General features: G+C 39.7%; 2 protein-coding genes and 1 long non-coding RNA gene across 3 annotated transcripts in view; 1 reads left to right on the top strand and 2 right to left on the bottom strand.

Moving 5' to 3' along the window:
- LOC118277892 (semaphorin-5A) overlaps positions 1–5,199 on the bottom strand; it is a 45,002-nt gene extending 39,803 nt beyond the window's left edge. Inside the window, exon 1 of the mRNA XM_035596896.2 lies at positions 4,773–5,199. The gene's annotated coding sequence lies outside the window, so the exon portion shown is untranslated. The remainder of the gene's footprint in view (positions 1–4,772) is intronic.
- Positions 5,119–13,897, top strand: LOC126911702 (uncharacterized). The gene is made up of 3 exons (XR_007706206.1): positions 5,119–5,257; positions 5,667–5,856; positions 13,614–13,897. It is a non-coding gene; the product is annotated as an uncharacterized LOC126911702 (long non-coding RNA).
- Positions 6,758–10,152, bottom strand: LOC126911697 (uncharacterized). The gene has a single exon (XM_050700272.1). It carries the CDS (start codon positions 9,981–9,983, stop codon positions 7,326–7,328), a length of 2,658 nt encoding a protein of 885 aa, XP_050556229.1. The 5' UTR covers positions 9,984–10,152; the 3' UTR covers positions 6,758–7,325.
- Positions 13,898–19,246: the final 5,349 nt, after the last annotated feature.

Below are 19,246 nucleotides of genomic sequence, written 5' to 3'. Positions count from 1 at the left end.
TATTAAATCCCGGAACCTCACACTGAGTTCAGAACATACGCAGCCTGCACATTTCTTTGTTTCCTGTCCTGCAAAACCCGTCTCGTATAATCAGAACGGGCACTTTAGCTCAGCTTGACGTTTTAATGAAGTACTCGACTAAAAATAAAAAGCGCGTCCCATCACTATCCACCATATCAGTACTTGAGAGTGGAAATCACGCGCGCCACGCACCAGCAATAAAAAAATATAATTATGTGTGGTAAGGGACCATACTTATACGGCCTTAACTGGTGTTTGTTGGCGGAAATTAGTTACAGCACGATTTTAAAACGGACTATTACGTGGCTATTGTTATTGATTAAAAATACCGGATTCTAATTTACGTTACAAAAACGAAACAATTACCTAACGTGAGTTGTTGGTAATAACAAAAGGCACGGTAACTAAATACTTCTTGACTGACACTCAACTTTTGGTTCACATGAAATGTTAAAGCAGTTTGAGGAAGTAATCAGAATACTGCCTTTGCAAGTGTTTAGAGTTAACTAGAAGATATTAAGAAGAATGAAGTGTCCCTCAAGTCCTTATATTTTGGTACCAACACAGCTGCGATGGATCGCTTTCCGACCAGCCATTTTACGGCCATTAGACGAGTAAATATAAAAAACGAAACGTAAATAAATTGTAGTCTTTGTTTTGCCTCATATCATGGTCATTAGCAAACATTTCTGCCAATACCATCGTCAGATAACTACGTAGATTTTCTGGTTTTACGCAATGCTGGCATTTGACCTCTGCAACCCATAAACAAACCTGGTTTTAGCACTACGATCTTATCAACATAACAAGTGGATGTGGCTTCTATCGTGCTCATCTATACACAATTTATTTTCTTAGTACTTAATTATTAACAGTGGATTGTACGTTAGACTTATAAGTTCAAAAACACAAGATGTTCGTAGAACTAACTTAACTATAACAAAGGTGCTGGGCTCGTATGGTTTATAATGACTGAATACGCCTAGCTGTAAACAATACATTGAAGGTCACAGATGTGACTGCTAAGAGTTCTTTAAAAGATTGAAATATTTCCGTGAAATTAGTCTCTAAAAGAGTTGATTTTTAAACAAAGCTGCTTTTGCTTTAGAGCTCAATTTCTTATGGAGTTTCTGTCACATGTGGTCAGTGTTCTCTTACAAAATAATAAATCACTCAATATTGAGTCATGGTATAACAATGTGCACGTGTGTTTAGAGAGTTTCCTTGGAAGTATGCACAAAACAGGCGTCATTATGCCTCGTAATTACCTAACGGTGACAAACCAAACAAAGGTTCAACTTTTACTATAATATTTACTACGCAAGTTCGCACACCTCCTCGCAACACCATGTTTTCTCATGACACGCAGGTAACTAGTGCCATTACGTACCGTTAGAAAACTATGACATTTCGTGTGTAAACAATTATTCTAGACTTCTTAGAAACGAAGCAAAACAAACCCGTCTTCAAAGAGCAATAAATAAATCACCCGATAAGCCTTATTTGCCACCAATTTTAGAAAACAAATTAGATTTTTAAAGCACTGTGATGTTTAACAAATAGACTACCATTTGTATGTTGTCGCAGAATCTACAAGAAAGGATAAACAAAGCTTCACTCTCGTTCCATCTGATACTTAAAATTCAGTCTCTAGCTCGCTACAGGTTAAACTGGTTGTAGGCCCAACAAAAATGTTGGGTGGGATTTAAGATACGAGTAGGACTAGAGAACGAAATGGTCTTACGTTTTCTTAGTAGGAACAAACATGGGCATTCAAGCGCCGACCACCCGACATTATCCCTGAATTCTAATCTCTTGTTATCAGCGTGTCTCACTGGCCTCTGACATCCTCGCCCGCAACAAGAGTAAATACTAAACTTTAATTAGAAATACCCACACTTTTAAAAGTAACGGTTGATGGATTCCTTCCTACACGAATTCAGACAATGGTTTTGTATGGAGTTAATTGATTACAATCAAAGCATGGTATCAATATGTTTGGCCCACATCGTATTGCAACACCACGGTAATGAATCAGCGGCGTCATCGAGCAGACAATTTGCATTTATTGGTGCTATCTCTTTAAATTAATGATTATGTTTCAGGCACACTCTGTCTGCGTGTTCAGATGTTAAAACATGTCAAGGCGAGAATCGAGACCTGGCTGTTTATGTACATATTTATTATTTGGAGCTTCCATAAACGTACATACATCTGATTACTATTCAAGTTCAAGTCTTAATGAATCTGATGTCTGTCTGCTTCGGGTGATGTTAAGTAATCTTTTGGTATAACTACAACGCTATTGCGGTAACCTAAGTCGGTAAATACTGGGATTGGAAGAGAATTGAGCCTACACGCTCCCTGACGAATAATTTACAATTCCCGTGGGCTTAATAATAGTCGAAACTTTCGCAAAATAACTAGTTAGTTTAAGATCCTTCTAAGAACATTTAGGTAGTTAGTAGTTTCAGCTAATCTTCAAGAACAAAGATAAACCGAGATATGGCATATTAGCAAGTTTTCTCTTCTTACACAGAACTTTGACGTAGTTTTACACAATTAGGCATAATAATATGATCCCCAAAGAGACATGCTGAGGTGTACCACCAGACAAATTTCACGCTAAAACTTTTTAATTTGTTACTAAAGTCTAACACTCAGACATTCTCGGTACCAAACCAGGGGTTTTTCCGTCGAGCAGACATGTAGTCAGAGATGGCAAAAAATATTTCTTAGAATAATTTACTAACGGGATTTTTAATTGGATCGTCTTTCTTATAGTTAGTGTGGATTCTGGATTTATGATAGGTACATTCGAATTGAATGGAACTTCGTTTTTGACTTCTTTGACTTTTTTGGTTAGTGTTCGCTCACGTCGCAAATCGCAACAGAGTTTTTATTTTATCATTAATACCTCTAAGATGGACCATACAGGAGCCGCCTGCAGATAGCTAAGATTTTGTATTTTTTTTTAAACGTTGCCGCACATTAGGATTTTCTCCTGTGTCGTGGGTGCGTTTACAAACATACAAGTTCACATACACATGACACCCAGACCCGAAACAACAATTTGTGGATCACACAAAGAGTTGCTCTGTGCGGGAATCGAACCCGCTACCCGTTGCGCGGCAGCCAGTTGCCCAGCCACCGCACCAACCGTGCAGTCGTATTTAAGGTCATTTAACCAATTTAGGTCCTGTAACATATATACCCTCTTTTTTACCTTTCGCTAACTCTATTAAATCGATTATTAAATAGGAAATTGAATCGATAAATAAGTTTTTTTTTCTCAGTAACTCCTATTGACCCAGAACTTGACAGGCCGCTAAAATATTGCCTTGGGTAATCTTTTAGCCCAAATTTATGATTAAAACGGTAAACTGTAGTGAACAGGTACCTATGTGGGTGTGGTTTTAATGGCCGTTAAGTAAATTAAAACAATTTGATACCTACTTACTTACACTTCCATAACATTAACTTTGAGGCTGTTGTTTCGAACAGAGGTAAACAAAAACTTGTTTTGTCAGCTGTCCTACTGTACTAAACGATCGATCTGGTTACCAAATAGTTAGTTGGGCAGTTATCTACCAGACAAGGTGCAATTCTGTAGTAGGAATAATTAATTTAGATACAAATTGAAAAATCCCATTGAACTGGAGTACTTTTGCGCGCCATTTGCAAATTCGACTATGTATGTACTTATCTCATGTATTTTATTTTCATTCTAAGAAGTCGAGTAGTCTAACTTTTTACGTACATAGGTACACCTTAAGTTAACAACGTTTTTGCCAATTCTGAGTTCCATTGCGAAGAATTTTGACGATTCGAAAACCTCGGGATCGCTTTATTCGGCATTCGCGCTTACGGCTACTGAACCAACGGTACAGTTGGACACCTATTCAATTTATACCTAGGTTTAGTATCTGTACCTACCTAGGTATGTTTTAGTGGCTGCATATAAAAATTATAGACTTAGGTAACAGGTTTATGTTGCTTAATCAATATTTTTATCTTCCACGCTAGAGTGAGGTTTTATGGATTAATGTAAATCATGTTTTTAATGTTCCTTCTATAAACTCATCTTTTACGACTACCCGATTGGTTACTATGGCAACCAATTGAACAGGTACCTACCTAGGTACCTAGGTAAGGTTAATAAGTTTTTAATTAATTAAGCAGGTAACTTATTACCGTAAAAATCTTCCCATCATCTATGAAAATTAATAATTTAATACCTAGCTGCAGGTATTAAATAGATACATAATTAATTTCCTCCTTATGAAGTATTTAATTGAAAAATTGCACAGGGAAGTTTAATTGGTAGTCATTTAATTTATACCGTTAATTAAATAAGGCAGTCAAGTTACTTAAACAGGTGTGTTTTGCTGCTAAATACCCAATTCACCTGCCGCTTTATTTACGCAAGTTGGCTAGAACATAGCCAGAATTATTATCACAATGCAAGTTAGGCAATCATAATGACATTCCATGAGTTTGCGTAGGCTAGACATAGTATTACGTTGTATTACATAGCTTTTAGCACGTAGGCATAATACCCGCCAATTTCGTGAACGCCTCCGCTCCGTACCAAGATCCGATTTAAAAAAAAACTATAAAAACATGTTCAACTTTCTTCGCAATGCAGAGGCATAAATAAAAAAACGCATCACGGCATCACCAAAATTGACTCGGCGGCCGAAAAAATAAAGTTGTAAGTTACGAAACAAGAAGTAAAACTTTTTTCTTACCATAAATGTTATGTAGGTGAAGTCGTAACAATATTAACGTTCCAATACAGGCACACGAAACCCATTCTCGTCCTGGATTTCCAGTTTAGAACATCTTTTAATTCATCACTTTTTGTTCCGAACACAGTGTAACTTGTCCCGATCACTGTTTATTATTATTTGTTGACACAAAACGAGGTTATTGCCGTTTGCTTTAACATCTGGACCTCACTCGACTGATTTCACCAGCCGTAATATCTAACAAGTTAACTTTTACATGCATTCAAACTTTATATGAGAAACAATAATACGATCACAGTTATTAACAAAAGTTATAACACTTGCAGGTAAACGGTGGGCATAGGAGCAAGTGGTCGACTGTATACGAAAAAAAAACAAAACTTTACAACATCGCACACAACTTCCACGTTCAACGCGGCGTCACAGTGTGAGTGAATGGAGATACAAACAATATGCGACGCACGCGTGCGCGCGCTCTGTCTCAGGTAAGTATTGCCAGCACGTAAATAATGAACTCCCTAGATTCACATCTACTTTGGATACTGTGGTCTAAATATTTTTGTCTTATTATGTATGTAACTGTTCTAATGAGTTTTAGTATTCTCTATCAATAAAAAGAGCCTGTTTTATTTTTAATACAATTATTAACATAACTATTTTTTGGTGGCATTATTACATCATTATTTTTCAAAATTACATTTTATAACATTAATTACTTATACCAATATTTTTTGTAATTTTTGTCACCAGACTGCCACCTTTGTTGGGTAATTTCTTTTTCAATTTTTTCGTTTTTTTTAACGCATATTACATTTTTAAAATAAGTTATTACATATTTTTCTCTGTTGTAATATTCATTGCAAACACAATTAAATTTAATCATTTTCCATTAAGTGAAGGAGACGTGTAATTTCTGGCAACACTAACGCGGCGTACGAAGCAGCACTCACACAACCAACGGCGCCTTCTGATTGGAGAAGAAGTTGTCGAGCGCTTGCCTCCGCCCGCGCACCAACGTCCTTGCAGGCACGGGCCACCGACCGCAACTGCCTGCTCTAAACTATACTTACTTGAAACTTAACAGGTAGATACAACCTCCAGTTATACTTAGGTATATTATTATTCCTTGTTCCTCTGAGCTTCACCACAACATAAGCCTCGTACTATAGCTAGGTACGGCAATATGTGCTACTTCACAAGTAGGTAAACAAGAGGAGTTGTAGTTTGTAGCTAATAAATTACTTTATACCTACAAACGAGCATGTTCATGAATATTTATTACATACAAGAACAAGACATTTATCATAAAAGTTCTGGGAAATGAGCTTTTGTATGATGCGGCGAATAACCTGTCGTCTTATCGTTTTTGTACCTAGGTTGGAAGTTTAATAAATACCGGTCTGAAAACTTTTTTTAATGATGGACAATCATCCGATGACTTGCCCCGCCTTGGACGAGGCGAGAGGGAGTGTCAGACTCTTAGTGACTAAAAACTACCCCGTTCCTACTCCTGCTTTTCGAGCCGGAGCCCCGGTAACCCGCTAGGTAATCCGCAACTTCGGAAAACTGTAGTACGCATGTCTCTTATTGGTCTGTTTTTGAACGTAAGCTAAAATTAGGACTAGCAACCACAAAGACTGCTGTCTGTTATTGCAAGATTTGGAGGAAATATTTCATCTAAAAGTGCCCAACTGCGACCGCCAAGACTTAGTACGTAGAACTATATAGGTACCTACATAAATCCAAACGCACATGTGTTAAAAAAACAACTCAAAATTGTATTAAAATATCAACAACAAATACCATATTTGTACCAACCATCTGCTTATTATGTCGCTTAATTAGACAAGTGTAATAGCCACTAAGTTGGGAGCCAGTTTAATAGGCAACTTCCAAACTCAGTGGTGGTTTTAATAAAGCGACACTTTACAGTCAAATCACTTTTATTACTAATTGTACATAATGTTCCGAACACGAGACTAAAAAACTTAACACAAACTACTTGGTACAAAATGGCGGATAATCGAAATAAGTTCTAGAAACAAAATGGTGGCGTGATATAGAGCCGCGGAGGATTTTACAACACGTCCGTACGCGTCGGTGGTCGGGGCGCTCTCTCTCTCACCGCTCGCAATGGCTGCGCTGGCGCGCGAGGTTGCGGCGGTCGGGAGAGGTAGTCGTTCACGCGCTCTCATTGGGCGACTTCGTGACGTCGCAACCACAGAGTAGTCACACCATAGACTACGTACGTTGTTTTTTTAATTCCCGCGCTACATCCTCCCCCTCTAGCCTAACAAAGTGCCCTCACTGTTGGGCTAGTCTAGATTAATAGCGCGATCTGCCACAATCGCGTTTGTCGCGAACGGGAATCTCTACTTGGCCTGCGGAAGGCGTGAGGTGCGAAACGTGATATTGCCCTACGTTCGCCCGAGTCCGTACGCTCTCCAGACCGTGAGTTGTAGAGCTGACAACTTTACCTAACATACCTATAAGAGAGTAATCTGCCTAGTATCGTCAGAGTATTCGTATCAGCGGTCAGACCGTGGTCTCCCCCTAGAGGGTTCGTCGGACTCCATGTCCTCGATACTCATACGTACCTCTGGGGTCCATCGGCTGACTGCTGCGAACACTGCTGCTTCTCTCTGGCAAAGCGATGTCTATCATGCATAGGTCACACTCGTCCTGGTCGCCTGCACTAACGGGTCGCGAAATGGTACCTGCAACTACCTGTGAGCGACGGGGTGTGTACTCAATGCTGAGATCGAACTCTCGCAACATCGGGGTCCATCTGACCAGTCTACGACTAGGTGCCCTCTGACCCATCAGCCACCCTAAGGGCTGGTAGTCAGTCCTGACAATGACCTTCGCGGTTTTCACATACCTGCGGAACTTACCGAGTGCCCACACGACGGCGAGAGCCTCTCGCTCAGTCGTGGAGTAGTTCCTCTCGGTAGTAGTGAGGAGTCGACTCGCGTACTCAACTGGCTGTTCGTCATGGCCCTCCCCCTGCATGAGAACAGCCCCTAGACAACAGGCGCTGCTATCAGTGCAAAGGACAAATGGCTTTGACGCGTCCGCTTGGCGGAGAATAGGAGCGGAAACGAGCAGAGACTTGATGCGCTCATACGCCTCCTGTTGTTCGGTGCCCCATTGCCAGGCACTCGACTTCTTCAGGAGGTCAGTGAGGGGTCTCGCGATTCCTGCATAATTACCTATGAAGTGTCGATACTTACACGACATGCACAAGAAACACTCCAGTTGCTTCACGTTCTGTGGAGCAGCCAGGTTGGCGACGACTGTAGCCTTGTCTGCGTAGACTTTGATCTCGCCTTTTCGAAGCGAACTTACCTTATTACGACGACGCGCAGCGCCCTTCGACGCGGGTACATCGCGCGCGGCTCGCGGCGCGCGGTCTTCAATGAACGCATTGGGCGTGCGCCGCCGCACGGGGGTAAACTTACCTTCACGCTGTCGCGGTGCTGGGTCATCGGCAGAAGCGGTGTGCAATAGGCCGGCGTCGACACTATTGTTCGAACCTACGGTGTAATTATATACAAAACCATAACGTCGTTTCGGATTGTTCGAGAACGACCATGTACGTCGGGCGACGTCTATTACCATGCCGGCCCGAGACAAGAAATCTACACCTAACAGAGTCCTAACATTCCTACCAGGCAACACTAGGAACTGGCATCTTACTCGACGGCCTACAATTATAACATCTGTCTCGGCTGACAGCAAGTTCCTCCATCCTTGTGTGCCGTCGGCTAGGCGCACGAAACGTCTCGTTTCGGTAAATCGAACTCCCGAGTTAACTAATATTCGGTGTAAGAGCGGGCTCGCTATGCTATGCGTGGCGCCGGTATCTACAACGGCCACGCCCCTACGACCCGCGACACTAATATTCACCATCGGGTGATCGTCGCGCGTACTTAAACATGCACTCGTAATGCTAACACACGACTCGGTATTAACCCTACTAGTGTAAGTACAAGAATTATTCCTAACATCGACGTTATTCCTACAAAAATCTACATCAACTTTGTTGAAAGATATTTTGTCGTCGGACTTCGACGTTGTGTTCACGCAAACATCACATTTCGACCTCACGACTCCCTGCTTGCCACACCCATAACAAAGTACCTCCTTCGTTGTGTTATTATTATTTTCGCGATTAGCCTTCTCGCGATTACGACACTCGTCGCTAACATGCCCAAAAAGCTTGCAAAAACTACAACGCGGTCTACTTCTGTTGTTGCAACGTGACGAAGTCGCGCCCGTGGTCGCGGAACTCGATTGCGTGAGAACACGGTCGGTAGTAGATTCCACCGATGTATCGGTCGAATTATTATTACGCACTTTATCGAAATTAACCTTAGACGCTTTGTAGGTATCCTCCGCGATCCTAGCCTTATGTAATAGGTCGTCTAACCCACGAACACTATCTCGCGGCACTCGTTTCACTACGCGTCGATGTAACAAGCCGTAACAAATGTCAGTTTGTAACGTTTGATCTAGACTATAAGGCAACCTAGCGATTAACGCGCGCACTCTACATATAAATGTCTCCGCACGTTCTTCCTGCTGTTCCTTCGTGAAGATCTCGCGTAGGATGAGGTGTGCGGGCTGCGCGACGCCATAGGTCGCACGGAGGCGCGCGGTCGCGTCCGCCCATGTAGTCACCGACGCTTTTACGCCGCGCCACCACACGGCGGCTTCGCCCTCCAGGAGCATGGGTAACCCACGCAGGGCGTGTTCGTCGCTCACTGCTGCGCACTCCTTGTAGATCTCGACGGCGTCCAGGAATGCTTCCAGGACCTCAGCGTCCGGGGAGGTCCCGTCGAATCTCGCCGTGCACTTCACGAAGTTAGCCTCGCTGCACGGCGGCGCTGCGACGGCGGTACCACCGCCGGTCGCGTTGGAAAATGGAGGAGGCCCGACTGGGGTGGAAGCTCTGAAGTCGCCGCCGGATCCCATCAGCGTGTTAACGAGACTTCTGTTAGCCTCCACCTGCGCACGCGTAATCGTTTCGATCAGCGTGGATAGAAACTCTTGGGTGAAGTGGGGAGCAGGTTCTGTCGGCCTCGAGCCGGCGCTCGCGGCTACGTCCGCGTGGCCGCGCTCGGCGACGATCTCCTCTTCAGTGAGAGTGATGTTCCCTTCATCTCCCTGTTGTTGACGGAGGGCTTCCCCTCTCCTCGTTGTCGGCATCTTCACGCTTATGTAACGGTCGTAACGGTTCGGCCCCACGTTGGGCGCCAGTGTAATAGCCACTAAGTTGGGAGCCAGTTTATAAGGCAACTTCCAAACTCAGTGGATGTTTTAATAACGAGACACTTTACAGTCAAATCACTTTTATTACTAATTTTACATAATGTTCCGAACACGAGACTAAAAAACTTAACACAAACTACTTGGTACAAAATGGCGGATAATCGAAATAAGTTCTAGAAACAAAATGGTGGCGTGATATAGAGCCGCGGAGGATTTTACAACACGTCCGTACGCGTCGGTGGTCGGGGCGCTCTCTCTCTCACCGCTCGCAATGGCTGCGCTGGCGCGCGAGGTTGCGGCGGTCGGGAGAGGTAGTCGTTCACGCGCTCTCATTGGGCGACTTCGTGACGTTGCAACCACAGAGTAAATCACACCATAGACTACGTACGTTGTTTTTTTAATTCCCGCGCTACACAAGTAGGTATCATAATGATATTTCTTCAAGCATATTTATATGTGGGTGGCAAACAGTTGGCAGTCATACGGGGACTCTTATAAACATATTTAGGATCTTACAACGAGCCATAAACACAATAAATATGTAAATTTTAAACTACATTGAGCTCAAGTATACGGACCTTATTTGATATGTTAATAATATCAACATAATATACATATATTTGTAGGTAAGTAAGTACGTACGTAACATTTAAGGTTACTATGACCATAGTATAACCTTAAACGAATATTGTAAACATTTAAGAAATAAATATGTTTAACATTATCGTAAAATCAAATGAGATGTCACCAATACCTACCTACGTAAGTTAAAGTAAAAAGCAAAGTTGAAATAAAATTCCATTTCGTACAAAATATTTATTTTCTTACAAAAATAAAAATCACATATGTTCACAACATCCCATCACTGAAGCTCTATCATCATACTATATCTAATATTGATAAATAATCGATAAAAAGTTTGTTGATATAAAATGTCAGCTAATATCTCAGAAACGATTGAACGCGTTTGGATAAAATTAGCATAGCAAGATAGACCATGACCTGCATTAACTCTAGCCACAACTTTTATAACAGAATCACGTGCAATGTCTACGACACAATCAAGTCGTTCATTGTAATCAATTAGGTAATTAAGAAACCAAAATGGCGATTAATAAATCTTCTTAATTTACGAATTTAGCTCACTAGACTAGGTACTTAAGTGAGTTGTATGGGTATTAACTCGCTTTTGTGTATGAAATATTATTGTCGGTTTCAAATGTTTAGTCTAAATTAGGTTTTAGTACTTATTTGGTGAATTAAATTCAAATCACGTTTAGAGTGCTCTTCCGCCGAATATGTGCTATGTAGCTATACTAGCTCGAGTAGGTATACGTTTTATCGATAGTAGGGAATACAAAGCACGCATCTTTCCGTATAAAAAACATAGCTTAGCTGAGTCCGTTTCCACCAGTGCTAAGTTATGTGTAGCCACACGTATTCACAGCAACGTAGTAAAGCACATCTCTTGTGGAAAAGCACCCGTAATCGTGGCTGCGATAATTCATTCTACATAGTTGGATCTTAAGCTTTAGGTACTTTTTTGGAGTTCTCCAAAAGCAGTGTATGTTCGAAATCGATAAGCCAAAACGGGTTGCACAAAACGCCAACCAGTTACTAATATAAGTGCGTTGTTTTGTTTTTTTTTCTAACCTTATCTTATCATAACGTAATTCGGAAGTCTCCTGTCAATACTTCTCGATAAAATCTACCTAAGTTAGCATCTTTCAAGTTTATCTCATTTACGCACTTATATTCAACAACACACTCTTTACAAGAAACAATTGAGTTCTTAGTCACCATCTTGAGAAATTATAACCATTTTTTATCTGTGTAAGAGAGAAAGAGAGAGAGAGAGTAAACAAAAATGGCGGACCATTGAAAACATAAACAAAGTTTTGCGTAGGACTGCGTAGGACCAATGTTTGCAAAACTTGCGTCTCCTGTGTTGTGCATGTGTGCGGCGATAGCACTATTATTTATGTATTGTATAAGCACAATCTTGCAAACACATATGAATATTGTCAGACTGCCTGGAGCGCAATATTTCGCCTTGACATCGACGTTAATTCATTAACTTAATATGTAATTGAAAACAAATGGGCGGAATATATTTCTGTCTAACAGATATGGACAGTAAGCCGATTTTGGAAGGTGGTTATGAAAATATTAATAAAAAACTTATACACGTTTAAAAAAAATGAACGGCTTCAGGCATTAGATAAACCTTCTACTGATAAAGACTGGCTAATACGTAGGTATGTACTTGAACCAATTTCTGTGATAGGGAGATCTGAAAAAGTAAAATTGTCCTTAAAAAACGCTAAATCTGTCGTGCGTAAGATATAAAACAAGTCAACGACTCATCGAGTTAATCTGGCACTACATAACACTCAGCCTCGTCAACTAGCGACGAAAGACAAGGGTTTAGGAAGTCCCATTATCCTAACAATCGCCTTATCTGGCCCTTCCTTTCCCTTAGATTTTTTGTACAGTAAATATTTTCTTAAAAAAAGTACTTAGAACTTTTTATTCTGATGTATGACTTCCATATCAAAGGAATGTTATGGTACCTTTACATATCACCATTGATAAATGTATTGTCATACAAGGCCACTCCAAAACATCCATTAACAAAACCAACAAGACTATTCATATTGGCAAAAACCAGCAAACGCACTTTAAAACCAAATATATTCGATATTTGGTGTCCAAATTTCACAAGATCGTATAAATCACTGACGTGGGCTTTAACAGATGTGATTTTGTCCATCTTTGTTACAATCCCCACAATGCCCACTATTTTGGAAGACCTACACAAACTTACACCTACATCTCTATTATAATTATCACCTTCGACATGAGTAACACGTCTTTCAATCAGCCTATCAGTAGTGAGGCAAGACTGCTTGGCTCCAAAAACTTCAGCAAGGTCGTGGCCTTCCCTGTTATCAGCTCCAGTATCAGTTCATCGCAGTCCCCAATTTCCAAACACCTCTTTGCCAGATAAGATAGCACGTCGATATCAATCATACCATACATAAAAAATCTCCAGCCTTACTAGTGATTTAGTGTCACCGCCTCATTTACATTTTGAGTTTGTTTATGTATAAAATGAGGTTCTTAGCGGAGTTAGAAGTGGAGTTAACTAGCTTAACTGGTTATGCGTATTACGTAGTTTAAATAGAACAATATTTGGTAATGGTTGGAGCTACTAAACTTTTTTGCTGTGGAACATACGGATTTTGTTTTGTCCTAGTAGTCGAATGAAGAACAGGTTTTTGAACAATAGAAGAGGAAAGTGAGTGTTAATATTCAAGGCTTTATCAGATGCAATAAAAACATATGACGACTAGAAGACACCATAACATGTCTTCAGTATCTAAGTGAAGCTTAGTACGAGCCGTGGGCGATGACGGGTTCTGGATGATAAAAATAATGATGATTGAAAATAACGAGAGCCCCAGGCAAAAATCATTTTTCATAAATCATAACCAGAAAAATATCTATTAACTAAAAACGTAATGCATGTAATAAATCATTTATAACACTTATTAATTGTTTCAGAGCACGCCACCGGAAAGCATCATGGTGTCGAAATTCCTAAGTGACAGTAAGAAGTGTAACGGAATTCGATGCGCGTGGGCAGCCTGCGCGGACGCCGACTGTCGCGACAATATGCACTTGAGAATTGTGCGTACGAGTTCATCTTGCCTTATTTCGGATTGAAAATAGAGATCAGATATAGCCTTTAGCGTATTTTTGAGACAATTTTATTTAGATCTGATTTTTAAAGATGAGGTTTGTGCTTATCCTGTGGAAAAAGATGTGGGTTTAATGTATTTTAATGATATTTACTGATATAAGAGCAGTATGATATTGTTACAAAATAAAATAATCAACGAAAACGAAATGAAACAGTCTGAATCGCCTTCACGAACCTCCACAGGATGACAGGCATAAATATTATGACTGTGTTGATACATACAGATTTTTTTAAAGTTCTTTTTTTTACTTTTGAAATTCTGAGAGTTTCTCATATTTACTGCATCATACATAATATAATAAGTACATCTACGTATGGTAATTAACTGCTAATTAAGAATAGAAAGTTACTCGTAAATGAACTTTCTTTCTTAGTAAAATCGAATAAGTACCTAGAAAATATTCAAAACAAAAGTTTTATGAGTTTGATACCTGCCAAGATTGCTATTCATGATGAATATTCAAAGGCCAGCAAAAAGTATAGTCGCCAAGTGTTAATGCGGAATGAAATAACTTCCTCAAGTGTAGCTAGGAATAATGTTTTAAATTAACATTTGTGAACAACAATGTATTTAGTGTCTACCTCCACAATACAAAGTAAAGACCGATCAGTATCTCTGTTTAGTCACATAATGTTTTTAAAATATGCACAGGTAGCGTGAAATTATGTCTAGAATAGATTAGAGTATACAGTAACCATAGTATGAATTGCTATTTTATAGCTTAGGGCGGCGAACGAGAAGACGAATCACCTGATGTAAAGCAATCGTCGCCGCCAATGGACACACGTATAGTCTTCGGCACGTAACGTGGCAATTTTTTTTTAAATAATTATAAAATTCCGCCAATCGCACTGGGATTGATCCTCACAAGCATCGTGCGCTGACTATTGAACGTCCGCGTCCGCGTATTTTTAGTTAATAAAGTAATTTTCTTGAAAAAAAAGATAACAAAATTTTGCCAAGTTTTCTACCAACCTTTACAACACCAGAGAAGTTACAAATAACTTGAGATTTTGGGGATGGGTAGAATGGGATTATTCCTAGAGACCTAATTCCCTCCCTTGGAAGCATGGTTTACCTGCTTAATAAGTTAAAAATTAGAGAGCGCTAGTCTGTCTCTTAGTCCAATCTCACGATATCCGTTAGAAAAGCAGGTGGACCGATTAAATGCTGCATGTTCATGTATGTATGCAAAAATTGGCAAAATGGTAAATAACTTACCATTTTGCTAATCTATGTATGACCACACATTTTTAGACCACACTACCACAGGGTCATCTTTTCTTTCAAAGATAAGGAATGTTTGGTTTTTTGGAACAAATATTAGTATACGCTGCTTTTTGGTCAAACTGTCTGTAGGTCGGGGTTTATGTGTATTTACAAACAAATAAAATGTGGGTGTGTTTACAAGCAGGCACATAACACATGCAGGAGAAATTCTCAGTTCCCAGGATGTTGTCGACACACGGACAAACTGACAGGTTATGAGTGGGAGATGGGGCATCGGCTAATTAGTTCATCACAAGTTGACTCATGCCTATGCAATGTAACCTGGTTAAATACGGTGTTTGTGCTAGGGTTTAGAACTTTAAAATAGTGCTAGTGCTAGAGAGAGTTATAAAATAACTTAGAAATCACCAATATTTCACCCTAGCCTTTGATGCTGTCCGTCAGATAATTGTATAGGTTACCGGGACTTCAGCTCAAAGCAGGAATTGGATCGAAAGACACTCCCTTTCGCTCCCCCAAGGCGGGAGAAGTCATTGGATGATTTCGCCCCTCAAACAAAAAGTTTGACACTCACACTCGTGTCATCCAGAGCGAGAGTCATTTGCTTTTCTCCACTTAAACAAAAATATGAAGATTTTTGTATAGTGTATAATGTAAATAAAACGATAGTCCTCCTTAAGGTCCGCCATTTTTGTTTAAATGTATAAAAAAATATTACAGCTACATGGTATTAAGCCTCTAGACTCTAGACGTAGCCATAACAAGCCACAAAGCCTTACAGAACGCTATCGCAACACTATGTGTGCCATTTGATTAACAAAGGTGACTTTTATACTCTACCCAAGGACCCTGCAGTGTGGTCCGATAAAATAAAATAAAAGCCGGCCTACGCAAGCCGCCATGTTGACATAATATTGTAAGTATTGTGTTTTATTACGAGTCCGTTGCTCTCGATTGTTGCATTATGCACTTTATGAACTTAAGTACTACTTTCCATTACAGTAACTTATCAAATTCATGTCATTATTATTAAGGAAAATTAAGATTTTATTTTTAAGTTGTGAACCTTACTTGCAATGTTTATTTAAGTGTGTTTAACCTTATTTAAGTGTCGATGTAGTAAATGTAAGCCATGCTTTGTCACGAATGGGCCGGCTCGACCAGACCGTGATTACTGAAACGGCTACTACGGCCTCACAGAAAACTGACGTGAAACAATGCTTGCGTTATGTAAGTCAGGTCACCGGTGGCCCAATTACCCCCTTCTCAATCTCAGATTCCTCAACATTCCTTAAATTCCAAACCCCCAAAACCCCGGCAACGCACTTGAAACGCCTCTGGTGTTTCGGGTCTTCATCGGCGGCGACGAATGCTTACCATCAGGTGATGCGTCTGCTCGTTTACCGGCTTATATCATAAAAAAAAATGTTTCTTTGACTGTGTTGTGATTGTAACTGACTATAGGTACTTTTGATTGTAGGTAGTGTTGATTATTAAACATAATAATTATGTTATCATTAAGGGCAAAGTATGCAATTACGTTACAATATACCTACACAATGTGGTTACGTATATGTAAGTTCACTTCGTGTTTTCATTATTTTAGTTAAACGTAATCCCTTTTAATTTTGTATCGTAAAAAATAAAATCAAACATTCAATTTGATTCAAGTTTAATCCCCCTACTGATGACCGAATATTATTACATAAAAGCAAGTTGTTTAAAATTGCAATAAAAAACAAAAAAATCAAAATGGTTGACCTTGACGTATAGGGATCCGTAATCCGTATCCGATCCTAACCTACCTGGAACTGTCTAAACTAAATTCAAATTTGGAATAAAAGAATCTACACCCACTGGCCGGCAGAGCCATAAAATGTGTCATTCGAAAAATTTGAGGAAGTTGCAAAAGATACCTACCTACCTAATTCTGTTATTTCTTCGGCGTCTACGCATTATCATAGATTTTTATTGCTTTTTACCCACGGCGATTTTATGTATGATAAATGGTTGTTTCTTACTATTTCTGTACGATATTGGTTATCTAATACCACTTTTTGAGGTCGAAATGTTAAGTGGATTTTAGAACTTCTTGGAATTACACCACAGATTAAAATTTTACAGTTCAGGCCTCAAGTGTCAAAAATAAATCTTGCCAATACGGTTTGCGGTTTCCAAAGTAAAATGGTGAGAATTTATAGTATCTATTTCGCAGGAAAGGTAAAGCCACAGTACTTTGAGAACCCAAAAAAATAGCATTAGTACCTACCTAATTATCTAACTAGATACGTACAAAATTTCGCGGTAATTTATTCAGGCCGGCCGAGTATCAGTTTTTAATTGATATACTTGCCTTATCTTGTACGCAGATAACATATCCCCATTACCAAGAACGGCAAACATCATAATACAGCATAAACAATGATCTCACCTACAGCCACGGCACATTTATCATGCGCTGACGCAGATGCACACACTCCTGCTCCTGCACTTATCTCGACAACCGGTAGGCTGCGAATATATTGGTAGAACCACCCGTTAGATTATCTGTCCTTATGTTGAAAAGCAGCATTTTACATCCCACGGTATTGTCAGAAAGTAGGTATGTGAAATATTAGTTCCAAAAACTTAGGTTAGTACTACACAAAAATTGCTGTCTGCTGATGATCAAATTGCATAACTTACGTCTTCGATGTTATTTCCCCAGTAAGTATTATTAGAATTTCTGAATACCTATACAATCTAACATAAATACATACAACAATAACATTTTGGACGATTTCAATTTAGGAAACTGTTAATAAAAATGTACAACACGAGTAATTTTTGCAGCTCCCAAAGAACTAACACTTTTTCGTACCCACAATTCACCATCTGCTTACATAAAGTAGTCAGATAACGTAAGGCAAGTCAAGTCACAAACTGCATTTTTTACTGAAAACCTTTTGTACAGAATCAAATTGTGGCAAACTGTCTTTTGTCACAGTTTTTGCTACAAAGCGAATAATACAATAATGTGTTCCAATGGCTGGCTGGTTCCAACAGCTGCATTTTTATTCGATGCAAAAAATACCAAATGGACCATTTTACATAACCACTTCAATTTTGATTGGAATTTAATGTCCAACTTTCTGACTTTTTTTGAGGGGAAAAATCGTCCAATGACTTCTCCCGCCTTGGGCCAGATGAGAGAGAGTGTCAGACTCTTACTGATTAAAAACCACCTAGTTCCTACTCCTGCTTTTCGAGCTGAAGCCCCGGTAAACCCGCTAGGTAGTCCGCAGCTTCGGATCAGGCATCAGCCGTACTCGGGTCCATCTGTGGTGGTCTCATGGTTCTTTAAGGCGCGTGCGGAACGCTACGCGTCGTATACACGGGTCTGGTTCCCAAGATGTAGTGACCTCTGTCTTCAATCTTCATATACAAATAGAAACAGGATAAATATTTCAAACTGCATCCATTTTATCTTATTCTCAAGTCAACAAAACTAAACATTTAGGTATTTAAAACATTTCAGAATTAAATTAAATAATTTCAGACAGTCTGCATAAGAACACTTCCTCAGTTTTTGTTATTGACAAAAACACATCGCAAGCCACTGACTCACGCTAATAACAACAAGTTCATGACATTTGTAAATATGGCATTCCGTCCATAAGCAAAGAATTTCATACAAATTCTGCCCGTTAGTGATATAATAGGAAAAAGTTTCGAGTCACGCTGTACGGTTTATTCTATGGGAAACTTCACAGTGTATATTTTATATTACTGTGTTGTATGTAATAGGTATAATGTTTAAAATTAAAAGATTTCTTGTTTCCTTAATGCTTTACTAAGCACTTTTGGGACATCATCTTCGACATCTTCCTTTAAGAGCATTGATGATGAGTATTGTGAGACTCGTCCCACTCTAGGCACTCTATTAAATATGAACTCCATTATCGCTATTATGATCAGTTGTATCACATACAGCAGTGCAAAGTCTCTTAATAAAGGGTTTAACATAATCTCACGCCTGTTTCCCTGTTATCCAACGCCAATCGCTACAACGAAACAAATTTATTTAGAATATACGAAACAGCAGGACCACTACAGACAAATAATCATACGACTGATAATACACTTTTTCCACGATAGTACCGAAGCGCTCGGCCGATACCCAACCAAATGAATGTAACGAAAGCAAAGCGCGATCTATTTCTA

The sequence above is a fragment of the Spodoptera frugiperda genome, chromosome 18, assembly GCF_023101765.2.
Source record: "Spodoptera frugiperda isolate SF20-4 chromosome 18, AGI-APGP_CSIRO_Sfru_2.0, whole genome shotgun sequence".
NCBI classification, from domain to species: domain Eukaryota; kingdom Metazoa; phylum Arthropoda; class Insecta; order Lepidoptera; family Noctuidae; genus Spodoptera; species Spodoptera frugiperda.
The sequence above is the reverse complement of the archived record's forward strand: the minus strand, read 5'-3'. Positions and strand labels throughout refer to the sequence as shown.

Excerpts from the sequence above, each read along its gene's own strand:
- LOC126911697 (XM_050700272.1), bottom strand. The coding sequence starts at position 9,983 with ATGCCGACAACGAGGAGAGGGGAAGCCCTCCGTCAACAACAGGGAGAT.